Source organism: Erpetoichthys calabaricus, chromosome 16, assembly GCF_900747795.2.
Source record: "Erpetoichthys calabaricus chromosome 16, fErpCal1.3, whole genome shotgun sequence".
Taxonomy (NCBI): domain Eukaryota; kingdom Metazoa; phylum Chordata; class Cladistia; order Polypteriformes; family Polypteridae; genus Erpetoichthys; species Erpetoichthys calabaricus.
Genome location: NC_041409.2, coordinates 80,837,456 through 80,856,549, shown reverse-complemented (window position 1 = coordinate 80,856,549; position 19,094 = coordinate 80,837,456). Strand labels below are relative to the sequence as shown.

At 37.9% G+C, this 19,094-nt stretch overlaps 1 protein-coding gene across 1 annotated transcript in view; it reads right to left on the bottom strand.

Annotated features, from left to right (window-relative positions):
- spred1 (sprouty related EVH1 domain containing 1) overlaps positions 1-15,693 on the bottom strand; it is a 113,150-nt gene extending 97,457 nt beyond the window's left edge. The window contains exon 1 of the mRNA XM_028821275.2: positions 14,571-15,693. Coding sequence (XP_028677108.1) covers positions 14,571-14,602 — 32 coding nt within the window. The 5' untranslated portion in view covers positions 14,603-15,693. The remainder of the gene's footprint in view (positions 1-14,570) is intronic.
- Between the last annotated feature and the right edge of the window lie 3,401 nt (positions 15,694-19,094).

Below are 19,094 nucleotides of genomic sequence, written 5' to 3'. Positions count from 1 at the left end.
ATTTACCCAATATCGATTTTTGGTTTTATGCAATTTAATAAACACTTTCATCTTATTTCACAGTTTAGGAAGATATTCATTCAATACAGTATGTGCAGCCTACATGGCCTCAAGTTTTTGTGCCCTTTACATTGACTCACGGCAAGATGTGGGTGGTAACTGCACTTGTCACTCTTAGGAATCTTAATATATAATTCGCCTGCCTCCTCACTCACTCACTAACATCCGTCCGAAGCCGAATGCGCAGTCGCCTTCTGCGCACGTCCGAAGCCGAATGCGCAGTCGCCTGCTGCGCAGCTGCCCGAAAAACCATACGAGACCGAAATCCAACCCCAACATCGCGGCAGGTGGCGGATTTAGCCTACGCATTTCGGAATTATTATTCTGAAATCCCAAATCCTTCCGCCCAGGCGTAGGATATTAGCCCCGATCACAGCCAACCCTCACACTCAAAATAATACATAAGAACATAATATTATTAAGTACTTTCAGCGGCAGGAACGACTCCACAGCCATCATGATCATTACACTACCGTTGTCCGCAGATGTTGATGTGTGCGAAGCGAGGTACACATTCTAAGCCGCATACAAATCTCCACAGGTGGTGCGGTACGCATTGTCATGCACTGCTGCTGATATCGGAGTAAAATTTACTGGAACATTCATCATTCAATATTATACTATAGGCCTGGAAAATTCATCAACTAACAGTACAAGCCTGTACAGTAATGAGTAAAGCGGACTAAAATCATTACAAAAAACTTCTTTGTTTCTTCTTCTACTTTTTGTTGATTTGTATTTCTCATTTTTCCCCTTTTACTGACATAGGCCTACATAATTATAAAATATGGCAATTTTTATGCACAACACAAAATAAATTAAGCTTAAAGACTACATGTGTTTCCAAATTCAAAGGGCATTCCCTGTCAAACTAGCATTCACCATGACTATAAACAAGTCACAAGGACAAACATTTGACATGGTAGGAATATTCCTTGCCGAATCCGTTTTCAGCCATGGTCAATTGTATGTGGCTCTTTCAAGAGTCAGAAGGGCAAGTGATGTGAAGGTGCAAGTTAAAAATGGGCCACATCAAGGGAAATTACTACCAAACAGTGAGAGTGTCTTCACAAAAAATGTAGTCTACAGAGAGATTTTACAACTTTAGTTTCATACGGACAGGCCTCCAGTATACAAACAAAAAACGTTGTCATAGATTGCATGTACAGTATTTTTTGCCATGATAAAGTCATACATATCCCAAACCACTTAGTTAATCATCATTACTTACATCACTTTCTTATTTATTTCTTACTTATCATTTGTTCTTCATACACTGCTGACACAAACTCGTGCCCATTTCATCTTACGTTGTCGAAACGGGCTTTTTGTCTAGTTAATTAATAAAGAAATAAATGGCATGCTACAAATTTTGTTGTTAAAGGATGGTCATTAAGCTTGCGAGGATAAATCTGTAAATAACTCTTAATGCAACTGCTACTATTCAAATGCCAATGCAAAATTAGATATCCTCATATTTAATACAAAAATTAGTTTAAAAAGCTGGAGAAATATTCACACAACTTTAAGCCATATTTTAAAAAAGCTATTTAAATATTTTTTAATTTATTTATTTCAAGCACTTCACATATTAACACATTAAACCGTGTCAGATCTTATTTTGGAAAGTGAATTTTGCATTCAGCATAAGGCCAGCAGACAGAATAACATACGATAATGTATGCATACCTGCTACGCGTATCTAATTAAAACTTGAATTAAAAAATTTTGATGGCTTTGTATGTAGATTTTTGGATGGTCTGCCAAATAAACATGACATTCTGTCATCAGTTTGATTTTTTTTTTTTTTTTAAGCATTATAACACTTGAAGCCTGGAGGTACATATGGGCTCAATAAGAATTTGTATATGAGTGATGTTATACTGTTAGGCAAATAATAATCATATTACATTCCAAGATCTGATACAATGTTATTTCTTACATTATTTTAAACAGTTTTCAGTGTCAGACTAATAGGGGCAAGAAGTGCTTAAGGATTTAGGATGAAAAGTGTTATGAAAAATCCATTTTAATGAATGTGAAATGCCAAGTATGCTTTCTGTATGATTTTATCATTTCAAAGTAAGTATTAATTTTCCACATTCCTACATTTGATTCACGTGCCAGTTCATTTGTAATTGGGTACCTGATGCGTCACTGTCACATCGCTCCAGGCACCCTACGTCAATTCCCAATAGCTTACATGTGCACCTTATGCTTCAGTCTCCTCTCACATCTAAAGAACATTGTAAGATTAACCAACAAGGGTAATTTGAAGTAAATGAGTGGGCACATCATCAGTCTAGGGGTATTTTCTGCCTTGCATCAGGTACTGTCAATATAAGCTTTAGATTCCCTCAACTATGTATTTGTTAACAAAGTTAGGAAAAATAATAGATTATTTAATCTAAGAATGAAGAATATTTTATAGCATTATTTTTAATATTTATAATACTGGTGGAAATATAAATTAAGTCATTCCATTATTTTTAGGTAATTATCCTGTATTTTTTTTTTTTATACACAAATTGTTCTACGCCCTAACTGCAAGGCTCAAATTTTTAAATTGTGGGTATAATTTTTAGTGTATTATACAGAGCTGCAAAGTGCATGCATTCTTTCCTAACAAACAAAGGAAAAGAATAAAATTTTCTGAAAAGCCACTAATGATTTGCAAATGAAGTCTAAACGTAAACATCATGCAGAGCCTAAAGGAAGGGAGGGACGCATGCAGACTTACTTTTAATTTATTTATTTAATTTTTAGTTGGTTGGTTTTTTGGAAGCAAAAGCTATGAGTATACACCGTAGTTATTTATCTTCTTTTAATCACAGTATCCAGAATTACTGTGTTGTTAACAAAAATTAGAAATTATTTAAAGCTGAACACATAAATTGAAATCTTTATAGTCCTGTAGGTTATGATTTATTATGCCTTTCATATTTAATGAATATTCTGGGCCACCCACTAGGGTTTAACCATGAATTGCAAGGCATGAATGTAGCCTTTGTTGGAGTATTTGGAATAAATACACGTAAGGACATATAAAAACATGCAAACTCCACATCAGAAGAGTCCCAACCAAAATTTGAACCAGGCACATCTTGTCATACATTTATGATGCTGTGATAAACAAGGTAATATACTGTAGATCTGTGACTGAGGTTAAGTATAAATTAGGCTGTATGTACCACATGACCTAATTTCAATTATATTAAATTAACAAGCATTTTTCAATTATTAAAAAAAAACCTAGGGAAAATCATTTTCTGGAACATGGAAAGTGTTTATACATGTTAGAACTATGACTCTGGTATAAGCAAAGAGCATGCATTCCCAATGGATTCGAAGACCTACAAGATGTTATCCGCAGATCCATCCCGACGCTGACTTGCTGAGCCTAGTAATGATGCTCACTGACTACACTTCCCACGAGATTCACACAGAACTGGAAGGAGACATAGTGCAAACCCAGAGCAAGCTGAAGGGCTTCTCTCCATCTCCCTAAAACTGAAGTGGCTCAGTTTTAATCTTGACAGTAAGTGTCATCAAATCACATGCAGCAAACACAAGGTAGAACAGACTTTTTAAAACATTTTTATTCACATTTACAAGCAAGAGGGAAAATATCAAACAATCCAGTTACAATATCTTTTCTTAACTAGCTTATGCTTGTCTGCATTTTGTATGCTGACTAACTCAAATGTTCAGTTTCTTAAAAAGTGGACCCTTTTTTCTGTTAATGTGCTTACCCATTTAATCTCATTCAGCCACGTCAAAAGGTCCTATGAGTACAAGCTTTACTTTTCTGACAAAGGAGCAAGACACATTTTGGAGCACACACTTCTTTTTCCCTCTCTGCTATTTCCTTCCAAATCAACATACAGCACATAATTTGTTTCGTTATGTTTGTGTGTTACTTTGTATTTCACACTTCAGAGGTGCTGTTGTGTGAAAATGTAAGAACTTTCATTAAGATTAGAACAGGAAAGTTTCAAAGCTGTAATATTAAGGTTAGAGGAACACCTTATTAAACCATAAAACCACCCACGCCGGTCAACATCAAACAAGTTCAAATTAAAAACTCACCAAATTTACTTTTTAATGTATTCAGTATTGGCCATCATTTCTTGATGGGAATTTACTATTATTTTATATAGCTTTAAAAAAATGCACACAAATATCAACTAGTATGTTGGCTAGTTAGAGATCCTCTACCTTGCTATTTATACCTCACTGTTAATTAGCTATTTTTTAAGAAAAGAAAAACAAAAAAAGGAAGTTAGAATTCAGAATATAAACAAGCAAGAGAACTTAATGAACCTAAAATGATTTAAACTTCTGGTGTATGCTAGATTTCAGAGATAAGATAATTAAATGAGGTCACAATGGCCAGAATTACCTGTGCAAAAGGTTACTAACATAATTTTGACTACAATTTGAATTAAAGCTTCTTAGATATCATACAGAAGTCACTGTACTGGTCCTGTACTCCTAAAAAGTGAGCAGTACTGATAGGATCAGTAACTTACATAAGCATATTAGGGCCACAGAGAAAAAAAATAAAAAATAGGGACAGAGTGAAGAAAAAAAACGTCTATTTCAAGATTAAAGTCAAAACGTTTCCTTTAATCTCATAGTTTATTTCGTGATTTCGACTTTAATCTAGTGATTTATTTTGTCGATAAAGTAGAACATCGTAAACTTCTTCTTAAAATTGATATTTAATTTATTAGTTTCTCAAACCCCATTGTAACTAAAGTAGCATGTTGAATGCTTCGTATTCTATGGATTTCCCGACACAGTCATTAATTCCCACCAAGCATCGGACATGAGGCAGGAACAATCTCTGGATGAGGCACCAGCACATTGCAAAGTGAATATGAGCACACACATACACTAACGTCAATTTAGCATCACCAAATCCCCGAAACCTGCATGTCTCTGGATAGAAAACCAAAGCACACTAGGAAAACATGCAAACTCCAGGCAGGGAACACCCGGGACGTGACCCCCTTGCTACAAGGCAGCACCGCTACAGCAGTGCCCGCAAATGTTTTATTATTAATAGTATACATTATGTCAATGAAGTTCACAATTTATCTGTAAAATGAAATATACAAGCTGTAATGCATTTCATCATTAAAATTATATCAAGTATAAATCTTAGGATTCTAACTGTTCAGAGAGCTGTAATGCCATGAAGTTAATGTATTCTGTGAGATGATCGCTGCCCGCGGCTCTTCTCAGTGCAAGATGAAGTCGTTTAAGAAGCACGTAGCGATTAACGACTGGGTCAGGGAACACTTAGAAAATGAAGCATTTAACTTGCTACTTTAGTTACAATGAGGTTTGAGAAACTCTAGTAAATGAAACATTGATTTTAAGATGAAGTTTACAATGTTCTACTTTAATGACAAACTGCGAGATTAAAGTTGAAATTTCATCTTTAATCATGACATAAACTATGAGATTAAAGTGGAAATAGAGATTAAAGTGAAAATTTCAACTTTAATCTTGAAAAAGACCTTTTGTTTCTTCCTAATCCCTAATACGCTTCTGTAATAACAGAAAAGCAGTTTGAGTAACTTGCATAGTACGATGCCAGGCAGATAACAAAAAGGGTAGTGTGCTTGGACTAAACTTTTACTTACTAGATTTGTACATCTAGGAGTCCCATATGGTCAACAGACAGAAATATAAACAGGAATATGTCAAGCAAGGACAGCATGGAGGCAAGCTCTCAGCTTTGTCATTCACTAAGCTTGAACCCTGTTTGAATTGCCTTCTGTGTGGAGTTTAGGCATTCTCTTGGTGTTTGTGTGGACACCCCTTACAAGTTTATTAAGAACATAAAACTGGCCCTGTAATAGATGGACGTCATGGTCAGGGTCACTTCACTAGTGTTGTGCCTGATGCTCCTACCTGTAGAATATAACCTGGCTCCCCATATTCCAGTACTGGTAAAAGTAAGTTTGGAAAATGGTTAAATGAATGTTTAGCAGGATAAGTCACAAAAAGAAGTTAAATGTATTTCAGTCAGTGTTGCAGATTTTATGTGTTTTATGTTAATCTTAAACAAATAGCATACATTCACAGTAAAGTTATAGCTTTACTTTATGCTGAAAGGATTACCATAAATGTAAATAAAATAACCATCACTTACTATTAAACTACTTTTTATGATTTTCTAAAATGTCACTATGTGGGGGGAAACCTTTTGCCTCAATGCTGGCTGTATAACAGCAAATATTACTTTGTATTGGAAGCAGAACAGTCTGATTAATTGCCATCCCCCAGTTCTTGATTCACATTCTGCCATCTCAGGGATTACAAATCATTTCTTTGTGTGTCCCACCAATTCAAAGCATGTGACTGTCAAAGATGACACTTTCTACATCAGTGCATGGAGACTTTCCCACCGAATATTAGACCCCATTTTATCATATGGGCAAACTCTCTAAAATGGTTTTTCCCTTGACTCCAAAGTAATCTTAATTTTGGAGTCCTAGCTCTGCTAGTCAAAAATGTTGTAATACTTGCCACTTGATTCTTTCTTTCTCAGTGTGATGCACAAGTCCTTTGTCATGCCTTTATCACTCTTGCCCAGATTACTATGATTCTGACCTGTTCTCCTTCACAAGTTAGACTATAGCATATTCAAAATGTAGTCACTGACAATGATTCAACTACATTACATCTTATTTGGCTCATATCACCTTCTTTCCAGAAACAAAATCATCCCAGGCATTTTTTTTTTATCAACTTACAAAACTGTGAACACCATCACACAAGAACGGCTTTGTACATTGCTTACCTCATTTCTACTAATGAAACAACCACAACTTTCTGTTATTTGTTTTCTTGTGGTCCCAAAGCCATACTATTGTTTAAATGTTCATTTAGTTTAGTGGTTGCTACACTCTACAACAACCTCAGGTCTGCTTTAGTGGTTTTATTAATCTAAGACTTAAGTCAGAGCTAAAAGCCCACATCTTCACTCTTAAATTCTAGAATTGTTCTTTACTGAAATGATTCCTTGCTAAGTAACTCATCCAGTAACCTCAAATATATATCGGGTCATGGTCAGGTTCAAAACCAGGTGAAAGTCATCCCATAATGGGCATTAGGAGAAAACCTAAAAATCTTATCTTCATTTATGAATTGCTTCTTTTCAGATATAGCATGTGGTACATAAAGAGAACACTAAGCAAACAGAAACCCCACATGTGGTAAGATGAAGTGAACTTGCCCATTTCTAAAGGTCTCAATTGCAAGACCAAATGTAAGTTGTGTTAAGTACTTTGGGGTGATTACAGGACATCGTTCAGTGCAAGATCCTTGCCTGCAGATTATTTTTTTTCAAGAATGTGAAACACTGATCTTTAAAAATAGTCAAAAAAAAAAAAAAACCTGAAAAATACTTTTAAGTGGTTTTGTCAATACTACAGATGGTGGAATGATTGTTTGATGTCAGAATTTGATTTAAATTTCAACAAAGAAACCTTCAAAGCAAAAAAGGCTACTAAAAAGGTTAATAAGTGCTGCTTGCCAATACAGAATTAATTGGATGATTAGTGTATTAATCGTAAAGCAAAGATAGGAATGTAGTTTCTTATAAAAAAAAAAAAAGAAGGAACAAATTACACATTTCTTCTTAAGCTACTAAAAATTAAGAAATTTAAATTGAAGAATTATAAAGCAAACTTAACTCTGAATATAATACATATTTATTTTATGAAGTTAGCTGTAAACAATACTAAGAATATGTCTGGCTCTAATGGTTTGTTTTATTTTGAAACCTAGGAAGGACTGACTTAATTCAAATATATAAATATTTTGATTTCTACAGTAAGCTCTGTAACACGTATCTGTCCTTTTGACTTAAATATTTATGTTGAATTTACAGGCTATAAATTTGACAGTGCATTTGGCGAAACCAAGTAGAAACTACTGACGCCCTGTACTCTCTGCACTGGTCCACCCTCTCTTCATTATTCTGACAATCCATAAATCCATAAAACTGAAAGAGAAACATGTGAAGTTTAACATTGAAACATTGTCTATTGCATTTGATTTTCTTCTTTAATGTTACAAAGTCTAAACCAAGTTTAGGTAGAGAAAACTGATTGTGCCAAACACTTAGTGGCAATGTCAACAACAAGAGAACATAGGGTAGTAGGGACATGTGTGATTGCTTCCATGAAACTCATCCTTGCCGATGAAACCAAAAAGTCAGTAGCTTATCATGATAAAGAGAAGCCCTACTACTATTTGAGGCTGACTGCAGATGGTGAAATGCACATTAATTCTGCTTTGTGGATGTCTACCACTTAACCAGCATGTTCTAATGACCCACCACAAAGGCATACAATTTAAAAGAATTTTTTTGCTAGTCTGTTAATTGCTTTGTGCTCTCCTGTCTTGCTTTTATTAATAGGTGGAAACACCATGTAAGAAACTAATTTGGGGTGAACCCGATATTGCATGGGTGACATACAAAAATTAGTATTCTGTTAGTATTGGTTAAGTATGCCACTGTAATATACAGTATATTGCACATCTTCATTGTGATGCTAAAAACAAAGGCATGATATACATCACTACAAAGCAGGGAATCTACTTTGATACAGAAATGGAGTTAAAACTTCTTGTAAAGAGCTTAAGACTAGGGATGGGAATCGAAAACCGGTTCTTGTTGAGAACCGGTTCCCACTGTTTCAATTCCTTGGAATCGTTTGCCATTTTTGCAAACGATTCCCCTATCAATTCCAGTCGCCTCGAACGACGTCACCACATTGCGTAGCGTCATTTACCCAGCAGGAAACATGGCGCCTAAGAGGCAAAAATGCTCAAAAGTTTGGTTATACTTTACGAGAAAGGATGACAACAGGGCAACTTGCAATACTTGCAAAGTAGATATTTCATCAAAGGGAGGAAACACTACAAATATGCAAAAGCATTTGCTCACAAAACACGCGATAACCTTAAATGAATGTCGTGTTTTTGATCCGCTCCGGACTAGTAAATCTCAACCCAGCAGCAGCGGTAACGTTTGCACGTCCTCTCCCGTTAATACGGCTGGTAACTAATCAACTAACACTGCATATTATGTTAGCGCAATTTGCCTTATTGCAAAACCTGCTATTACTGTGCATTGCATTTAGATGCCCATGACGAGAGAGACAGACAGAGTCTGGCTGTCTCAGATGCTGGCAGTTCTCGCTGCAGTCTACCGGTAGCTTCTCCTTTCACAGAGGCGGGGAAAAGTAAAATGACACAGGCCAGGATAGACGAATGTCACCGAGCAGTGACTAAGTTTGCGGTAAAAGGCTTGCACCCATTTGCCACAGTAGATGCCCCCGATTTTCGGGGTGTGTTTAATTGTAGGCTAAGTCAGGGAATGTCAAAGTTGCATGTTCTCCTCTTACCAGATGTTTCATCCGTTTCCATTTCTGAGCTGAAACATGTGTTGAAGGCAGCCGTCACTGCAGATGGATGGACAAGTTTTAGTCAAGATCATTACCTCACAGTAACGCTGCACTATGTCAGGAATGGCCAGGCTCAAGAAAAAGTCCTCAAAACCAAACCAGTGTACCAGGCACAGACAGGGACAGCTGTAGCAGAGGAGATTGATGAGATCTTGGAGGAGTATGGTATCAAAGACAAGGTTGTGGCAGCCACTGTTGATAATGCGGCCAACATGGATGTAACTGTCAAAATAGTTGATGGTTGCAGAATTGCACAGTGCACAGTTCCATTGGACTTGAGTTGATTGTATTTGTTGCTGGCTGATGTAGTTTTATTTTTGAGTGCCCAGCTCATATATACTTTTAAAAAGGAGAGTGTAAATGTTACTGGACATTCTTGTGTAATTGCCACAGAATAATTTATGTTATACTTTGTTATTGCTATAGAAGAATATTTATTTTATTATTATTTTACATTTACAAATTTTTTTCTGGGGACCCCGTGGCACCCCATCGAGGAGCTGTAGGCTGTGGATCTCTTAAGATCTCACTGTTGGGTTTGTAAGGTTATCTTGTTCAAAGATAAGATATAAAACAAAGTTCTAAGCTAAGAGACCTGTGTGTTCTCCTTTTTTAAAAATAAGAATCGATAGGAGAATCGATAAAGAATCGAATTGTTAAACAGAATCGAAAATGGAATCGGAATCGTGAACATCTTATCAATTCCCATCCCTACTTAAGACAACTATTTTAAGTAAGCCGAGATGCAAAATCCAAGTTGATTTGCATCTTGGCATATTGGGTGCTGTGCAGTGGGGTCTTAGAATTCATACATGGGGCACCCTCTCTACAAAGTTCTCATTTTTTTTTTTTTTTTTTTTTTTTTTTTTTTTTTTTAACTCTGACTGAAAAAGAAAACTAACAATTATTCATAAATATTACTACGGCAAATTAGACTACAATCTTTAGGTACTTATTTGAAATGAAATAACAAGTAAGTATTTATAAAAATGTGGTTTTACTATGCATATTTAGTATAAAAACATGATTGTCTACATTTTTAATATAGTACTTTTGTCATATATGCCACAATTTGTATACAGTATATTAAAGGATCAGTTTATGTAAAAGTACACAGCTCCTAATTCACATTATCTTAAGGTGTCTTGTTGGGGTGACATTGTGGTGCAGAGGTTAGCTCTGCTGCTGGGAATTTGGGTCTTAAGTTATGAAAGGAGTGCAAATTGCACATTCCCTCTGTATCCAGGAGAATTTTTATAAGGGTACTAAAGTAAAGGTAGGATAATTGGGGCTTTTGAATTTACACAATTTGAGTGTGTTCATGTGTACCCCAGTAATGTATCGGTGTCCCATCTAGGAATTGCTTATGCACTGTGATCAAATCTGCTTAGATGGTCTCTTGCTCAGAAAATTAAATGAACAACTTGGCTCTCTGGTTCCAGTGTGCATGGTTCTCTGTTATTCAAAGCAGGTTGTTTCAACATTTGTGTATGCTAAATTTTTAATTGCACTTATACATGAGTTTTAATGTTCATGAGAAAGACAAGTTTGTTAGTTTGATGCTTTACTACTACCTGCTGTGCAAAGCAGCTGGCACATGTTTTTTATGGTTCTATATAAAACAGATGTACCACACATTTAACATAATGGTCTGTCTGTGGTCTCATCATGCTCATCGTAGCCTTTGATACAGTCTCCTGCAGAAGATTAACTCTAAAACTAGAAGCTGTAGGCAACAGAGGTAACCATCAAAATCTGGTCTCAAGTTGGTTAATCGACATGAGACAAAGACTACAGATAAGCAGAGAACGCTCCACATGGAGTGGGGTCATTAGTGGAATTCCTCAGGGGTCTACCTTTACTTTTTCAGATTTATATTAATGACACAGATTCCAGTATTGTTAGTAAACTTGTTAAAATTTGCAGATGACACTAAAACAAGAAAGACACTACAGCCCTTTAAGACGTGTAGAGGAGAGCAATCCGGTGTATTCCCAGTACAAAAGAATACTTCACCAAAAAAATATACAGATTTTTTTTTTTGATATGCCACATACTCCTTGTAGTTTGTGTTGCTACTGAGAAAAAAAAATTATCAAATGTTTTCAAACAGAAAGAACATCATGAACATTCAATTTGAAGTGACCAACACTGGACAACAGCAAGCAATGTGAAATACATCCATGAAGTAAAGAAAAAGAATGCTCACGTAACTCATATTAACTAATCCACAAGTCCGTTATCCATTCTTATGCTTAGAACATGCAAAATGTGTGCATTTTTTGCTAAAATACAATTAATACACTTTCAGACACCAATGAATGAGGGGGGAAAAGTGAATTGATGCAAAAGCACAGTACTATGTGAATGTGCTTCTCCTCATTATGATTTACTGTTTTCTACAGAAATATTAATAGTCTTTGAGCACAAAATGTTCAGATTGTTTGCTGTTGTCCGGAGTTGATCACTGCTGGGTCCCGATCAATTTGAATCTTTGTTATGTCCCTGCTTCACAATAACACAAGTTAAAAACTTTTCTTGGCCACCACTACAAACTGCACGGGCAAGTAACAAATAATAATCATTTTAGGGTGGAGTATTCCTTTAAGAACGTCATACTCTGACAGATTCAGAGAATGAAACCTGTTTAATCTCGAGCATAGGTCAGGGGTGGGCAGATTCAGTCCTGGAGGGCCGCAGTGGCTGCAGGTTTTTGCTCCAACCCAGTTGCTTAATAAGAAGCCCTTATTGCTCAAGTAACACTTCAGCTTCACTTTAGTTGTCTCGCTCGTTAAGATTTTGAACCCTTATTGCTTATTTTAGTCTTAAACAGCTGTATTCTTGGTTTTTAATTGCTCCTAATTAGCAATACCATGCAAATGACAAAAGAGACCAGCATTTCTCCATTTAGCTTGTTTTCATTTACACCTGTGTGTATTTATCATGCACTATTTGGTTTAATTAAATACTTGGAAGGAAAGTGAAGAGAAAAAAGTGAAGCACTGAGAATTACTCATCTGTTTTAGACTTCAAATCATTTGGATGATATCCTTAGAAAGGAAAATAAATCTAGGATATGAGAATGACCTGACATGGCAGAGTTAAAGCACTAGCAAGCCATGAAATTAAATAATTGACAAGGATTGGTTTTTAATTAAGCAACTGGGTTGGAACAAAAACCTTCAACCACTACGGCCCTCCAGGACTGAATCTGCCCACCCCTGGCATAGGTGACTGTGTGGGGACCTAATCCAGATCTTGAAAATTCTCAAAGGCATTGATATCGTAGATCCAGCAGAATTCTTCCATCTTAAGGATGAATCACATACTTGCAGACACCAGTGGAAATTTAGGGGAAGTGCATTTCAGACTGAAGCCAGGAAGCACTTCTTTACACAAAGTGGAAATCTGGAATAAACTACCAAGACATGTAGTTGAAGCAGAAACCTTGACAACCTCTAAGACATACAGCATCTGGATGAGCTATTAGGACAGCTCAGCTGTTAACCAAAACGAGCTTGATGGTCTCCTCTCGTTTGTCAAATTTCTTATGTTCTTATACTGAAAATGAATCAAAATGGCATCCACACCCGATTATCCAGCATCAAAGAGAGGCCTTATCTTTCTCCAATGTTGAGATACTGAGCTAGGTGCGGGTTTTATCTGTGCTTGATACAAGGCTGAAGGGCTGCAATTCGTTTCATACAGGACGTACACAAATATATACATTTCACTATGCAAGATCGCTGACAGGCTTAAAGAACCAGTACCACTGCCTGAAAGTACACTTCCATAAGATACCCCTCTATATGCTGAGCGTCACCGCGATGATGCCCCCGGCCCTACAATGCGGGGTACTAATAGTGAATGCCATTATGAAACTACACCATAATCTTAACAAGCATACGCGTGAATAAACACATAAATAAATAAATGAGCGAGGGGGGAATCATAAAAGCAAATACAGCATGAGGCTCGCAAGTAATATATTCGGTTGACAAAGAGTGGCCGTCGCACTATTTTAAAAACATGCACAGTAAAAACAATAACAAAAAGAAAAGCAATGCAATCGTCTGTCTCTTTCTAAATGCAGATGCAATCAGCGTGCGGTCGCCAGCGCGACGCTCGGCACTGAAGAGCCTGGTGTGAATGGGCAGCCAGGTACTTTATGAATGGAGGCGGTCACGTGACCGCCGCACCTCCCCGAGCTGATATTTCTCACCGACTCTGTCAACAAGCACGCGCGGCCCGCAGCCCCGTCCCCCCCTTCTTTCTCCAGTCCTTATCCGCACAACGGGACGTGCCAGTTGTAGATTTTAATGCACACCGCAATAACATTTCCATTGGTGATTGAACGAAATGTATGTGAAAAAATGCAGTTTCTTCTTGGTGTTCTTTTTTATGAATGGAGACCAGGGTATGCAAATGAGGGTGATTGAGAAAAAACATGGCGTCCCTAGCGCCTCCGAGTTACATGACATTGCAGCAGTCAAGCGCTTTCACATTGGCCCAACGGTTAGCAGAATGAATCGAGATGCCTTTCGTTAACGTGGCTCCGTTTAACAGAAATGGACAATTCTTCGCGTTAGATAAAGTGCACTGATATCACGTCAGAGTTTTGGACATGATCATCCCCATACTCGACCCTCCATAAAAAATACTTCTGAATAGTTATCTGTTCTGCAACACCCATCACTTCGCTTCATCACAAGCATTCATCCCGAATGAGAAAGCGGACACCGCAGAGCACACACTCAAGATCACTTCAGATTACATCCTGATGATCATACAGTCTGGCCAATAAAGTGTGCAGCCAATTATCATTGCAACATAAGAATTCCAATGCCGATGGTTACGTAAAACACACAACAGCAGTTATTTGAACCCGTCTTCGATTTTAACAGACAACTTGCGCATCGCAAAACGTCGTAACTTCCTAAGCACCAGATGTCAAAGATTAAAATATTACGAACAAAGCACGGGGCATACAGATGCAACAGTGTAAGAGAATGCACTTACTCGTTGGTAGGATTTGCCGACTCTTCGCTCATCTTTTCTCACCGGGATCCGAGTCCTTGGAGTAGCACCGACGATGCAGCCACAGCCGGGAAATTCACCCCAGAGATCAACATTTTTCTACCCACGATACAACAATCAGTTTTACTTGGAAAAAAGGATCGGCGAAAAGAAAACCATCTCGTCTTCAGCAAATTGTACTTGCTGCTGCTGGATTTTTGTTCTTTCTCTCTTCTTTTTTATTTTTGTACGCCCGATGGATAAAAAAGACAGGCGAACCTAAACTAATGCACAAGCACGAAATCCAATCCAGAGATCCGTCTTTCTTCCCCCGCACTGCCGAGTGACCATCCTCAACGTCGCCTTTTAGAAGCAGCTTCTTGTACAATCCGGCCGGCGTTTTGAGGAAATAAAAGGGAAAAAAGACAATAGCAAAAATAATATTAAAAAAATACTCGCAGAAATTTGTAGCACTTCGAAACGCAGCAGTTCCCACGGCAACCTCTGTCCGCAGCTCGAAGTGTATTTTTGCGTGTGCGCGGTGTGTGTGTGTGTGTGTGTGTGTCTAGGAGGTAGCTAGCTAGCGGTGGTCGCTTCGTGGGTGTGGGGAATTATTCAGATATCGGAGTTTGTTTGTTTCTTTCTTTTTTTAACATGTAAAAGTTTTTTTCTTCTTTTGCGTGGCGTCTACTCTCAGCAAAAAGTGGCGACGTAAGTACCGTTTTTACTCTCCATTTTACACACGACAGCGAACACAGTAAGAGAGAGAGATAGAGAAACTGGGCGGAAGCGTGACCTCAGTGCTGGGGTCCGGATCCCTCCGCGTCCCTTCATCTAAACACTCCAATGCACCGCAGTTTTTTGTTTATATATTTATAATATATTTTTTTTAAATCGACGTCTGCACTTCCCAGGAGCACGTTTCTATCTAACATGCATTTCAATAATGGTAGTCTTTTAAAGGCCTCCAAAGGCCCATTCCAGAGAGCGGGTGTCCACAGAGATTTTGTTCCGAAGTTGTCTGCAAATAGTCCGCGTACTTCCCAAAAGAAGTGGCGTCTCAGCGCATGCTACCAGGCGCTCAGTGATACGTAGGAAATGGGACGCGGCCGTTCGTGTGTGTATGTAAGTGAGTGCGCGAGCAAGCGAGAGAGAGAAGAGGGTACGAGCGCGGGCACGAGCGCGCGCCCCAGGCAAACCTAAGGTCTGGTCACACTGCGTGCCTAGAGATGCGGAGCCACATTTAGATTGGCTAGATCGAAATGGACCGTCGACAGGGAAGCGACCCTTATTTCATTAAAGCATGTTTACTTTTATTCGTTTTTTTTAGAATGACATACATTTTCACAGTAGTTTAAAGGAGAATGTGTTTATTTGCATGCAGTGAGTATGACGCTCCTGTGTTAGTTGTCAGCCCATGCCGCAGGGGAAAATAGTTCGTTTAAGTTTGTTTAAGGCTAATTTTCGTCAAATGTCTGCATTTCTGTAGTTTACAAATGGTTCACATAGAACAAACATCTCGATCCGTTTCCAGGGAACACATGTGAATCTTCATTTGGTGGAGATTTTCATATTAACGAAGCGATGTAACGGCCATGTCCCACTCGTAGTTTTGAGCTCGCTATTATCGATTAAATCGAATAACGGGGAGGGGGTGATAGTTTCTAGCGCCTTGATGTAGGAAGGAGGAACTATTCTTGGGGCACATTGTATTTTAATTAAACGGTAAACCCGTTTAAAATGGGATATTCTCTTATATTTCAGTTAATAATCGGGGCACATAGCTTGAAAACGGTCTGTCTGGTCACTCAAATCTTGTTTCAGTGCGTGTGACAACATCTGCACTGCTTCTTTTCGAGGCAGCACGGTGACAGAGTGTATGTAGTGAAGCTCCACCTCTCTGAAGTCCTCAGTGTACTACTTGTATGATCTTTGTATGTTCTCCCAGTGTGCCTGTGGGATTTTCTGCCTCTTCTCTGATTTTCCTCCCACACACCAAAGAATTATGTTTTTGGTTACCAAAGCCTGGCACAGTATAAGTGCGTGTGAGCATCCATCTGGATTTGGTACTGGTCTTGGAGAAGGCATGACCCTAGACTGATGTAAATGGTTATGATGATTTATGTGTGAATGCCTACAGATTAAGAGCTGCACACTAGCCTATTTCCATGTGTACTTTTTGTGCAAATTTCTTTTATCACATACACGGTTATACATGCACAATGTGCAGTTATTATATTATGATAAAATATACATACAACCATTGTTCAAGGCGAAGGTGTTCATTGAATAATCAGATAAATAAAGCTCAGTGTGTGTGTGCATTTGTACTTTATTCTTTTCTACACCCTTTGTCCAGTCTCAACAACATTTTCGGACACATATCCCAGAAAGAGACACTAGACTACTTTGGGACCCATGAATGTTGAGTCATGGGGCACCTTTGGGGGTGCACAGTTAAAAATAAAGGTGCCAGAGACATAACCCAGTGTTAAAGAAAACAGGACCATAAATTTGAGCACAGAGGAAGAATTTTGGATTTTGCAATATGCTATAGAACTTGGTTATTGGTTTCTGATTGACACTTTATAACTTTTATTTTTAAAATTCGTTTTCTAGTAGTCTCTTAAAAATAAAGGTGCCAGTGGTTTTTCACAGTGATGTCATTGGGGAACCATGTTTGGTTCCCAAAACACCTATTCACATTAGGGGTCCAAAAAGAACCCATTATTTACAGTATATAGATTTGTAACAGGCTCAATATAGTAAATAACAATGAATAGATGATAAAAGATTTATGAAATACCCAATGGTCATCATTTTAAAAGGACTCTCGGTGCCTACAGTAACACAGGCTAAGTCCAGGTTTTCTTTATCTGTTTGTGTCCTGCTAGGTTGCCTATCATATATTAAAATATTTCATTTCTTCTAAATATTATAAAGTTTTTGAACGCAGAAAGAACCAACTTTATACACAAATAACCCTTCGCAGAAAGCAATGACGCCTTGTTTAGCAATGGTTCTATGAAGAACCACACCACCTTTGATTTTGAGCCATGTCATTGAGGGGTTGTCGTTTTTACTACAGGAAATTTTAAGGACAGTGCCATTTCCTGGTGTTTGAGCCCTGAAATACATTTCAATTATTTTAATTTGTCTCTGAGTGGGTACAAGTCCATATGTAGAAGTTGTATTGTTCTGCTTTAAAATTACTTACCTGGGCAAAGACGGTTGCTACTACTAGTATATCTATATATAAATCAATTAAAAAAAATATGAGTCAGGAGTGTGATTACATGAGACCAGCTAGTGTGTAGGTGTAGGTAATGCTCGAAAGATGTTGCGGGCCATGTCCTGATTGAGAAGTCTCACCACCTGAGGATATATGAAGCTCCTCCTTAGAGAATCTGACACCCACATTGTTTTTTCAACAAAATACCAAGGTGAAAAAAGGTCTCGGCTCATGTATTTGGTTATTTTTTTTACCAGATGTGTGTGCGTATTTGCTTAGATCTCTATCTCCTACCGTATAAATGTATTGATAGGCACACATAAACATCCGCTCGCAACTATATGGCTGGATAGTTAAGTAAAGACTCATTCAATCTAGCGCTGTTTTCAAGCTTTTTATGTGGGCTGGATTTAAAGGAATCGAGAATATCCAAGGCTTGGCCAGCGCGACGGTTCATTATTACGATCGCCCATCGCTCCGGGGGTGCCGGTTCGACGGCAAGTGGGCGCACACAGTGCTGTTCATTTGCGAAGCAGACTTGCTTGCGTTGGCACGTGGCATTACATAATACAGATAAATAAATAAATATCAAAACAAGTGTTTGCCAGCGTGCCGAGCAAAGTGGTTGCAATTCTAGCCGGTCGTCTTCTGCATTACCAACGGAGGTCGATTCACAGGAATGTTACAGACGCACCGAGGCGTACTGCAGCGTCCATTCCCAAGGAAGAGCCACCACGTAATCAGACTTCACACGTGTTGATCTGTTGGAGAGACTTGGCTGAGCTGTTCTTTTGTTGCTTGTCTGAACAAAGGATTTCACTTCCCTTTTTGCTCTGATACGTTTCAGTGAACAGGAAGACACAAAAGTGCCAGTTTTTAAGTTCAAAGAAACCAGTCGACGGCATAAAAGTTGTACTTTTAATTTCCTTATGGCCTAGGGCGTGACAATTAAATATACAGCCGGTTATCTTGCTGGAGGTCTTTGACGGCGTTTAGTAGACATCAAAAGCTATCCGAATCGGCAGGAAATATAAAATCTCGATTTAAAAAAATATATATATCTGAAATGTCTGCCTTCTCAGACTTTAAAGCAAAGCTGCTCCTTTAAACTATTCATCCATCTACTTACTAAACCACTTAAACCAAAGTTAAAGAAAACAGGACCTGAAGGTTCAGTACAGAGGAAGAGGTTTGGATATTGCAGTATGGTACAGAAGTCAGTTATTGATTTCTGCCAAACACTTTATAACTTCTGTTTTTAAAATTAATTTTCTAGTACAGTACTGATAAAAATA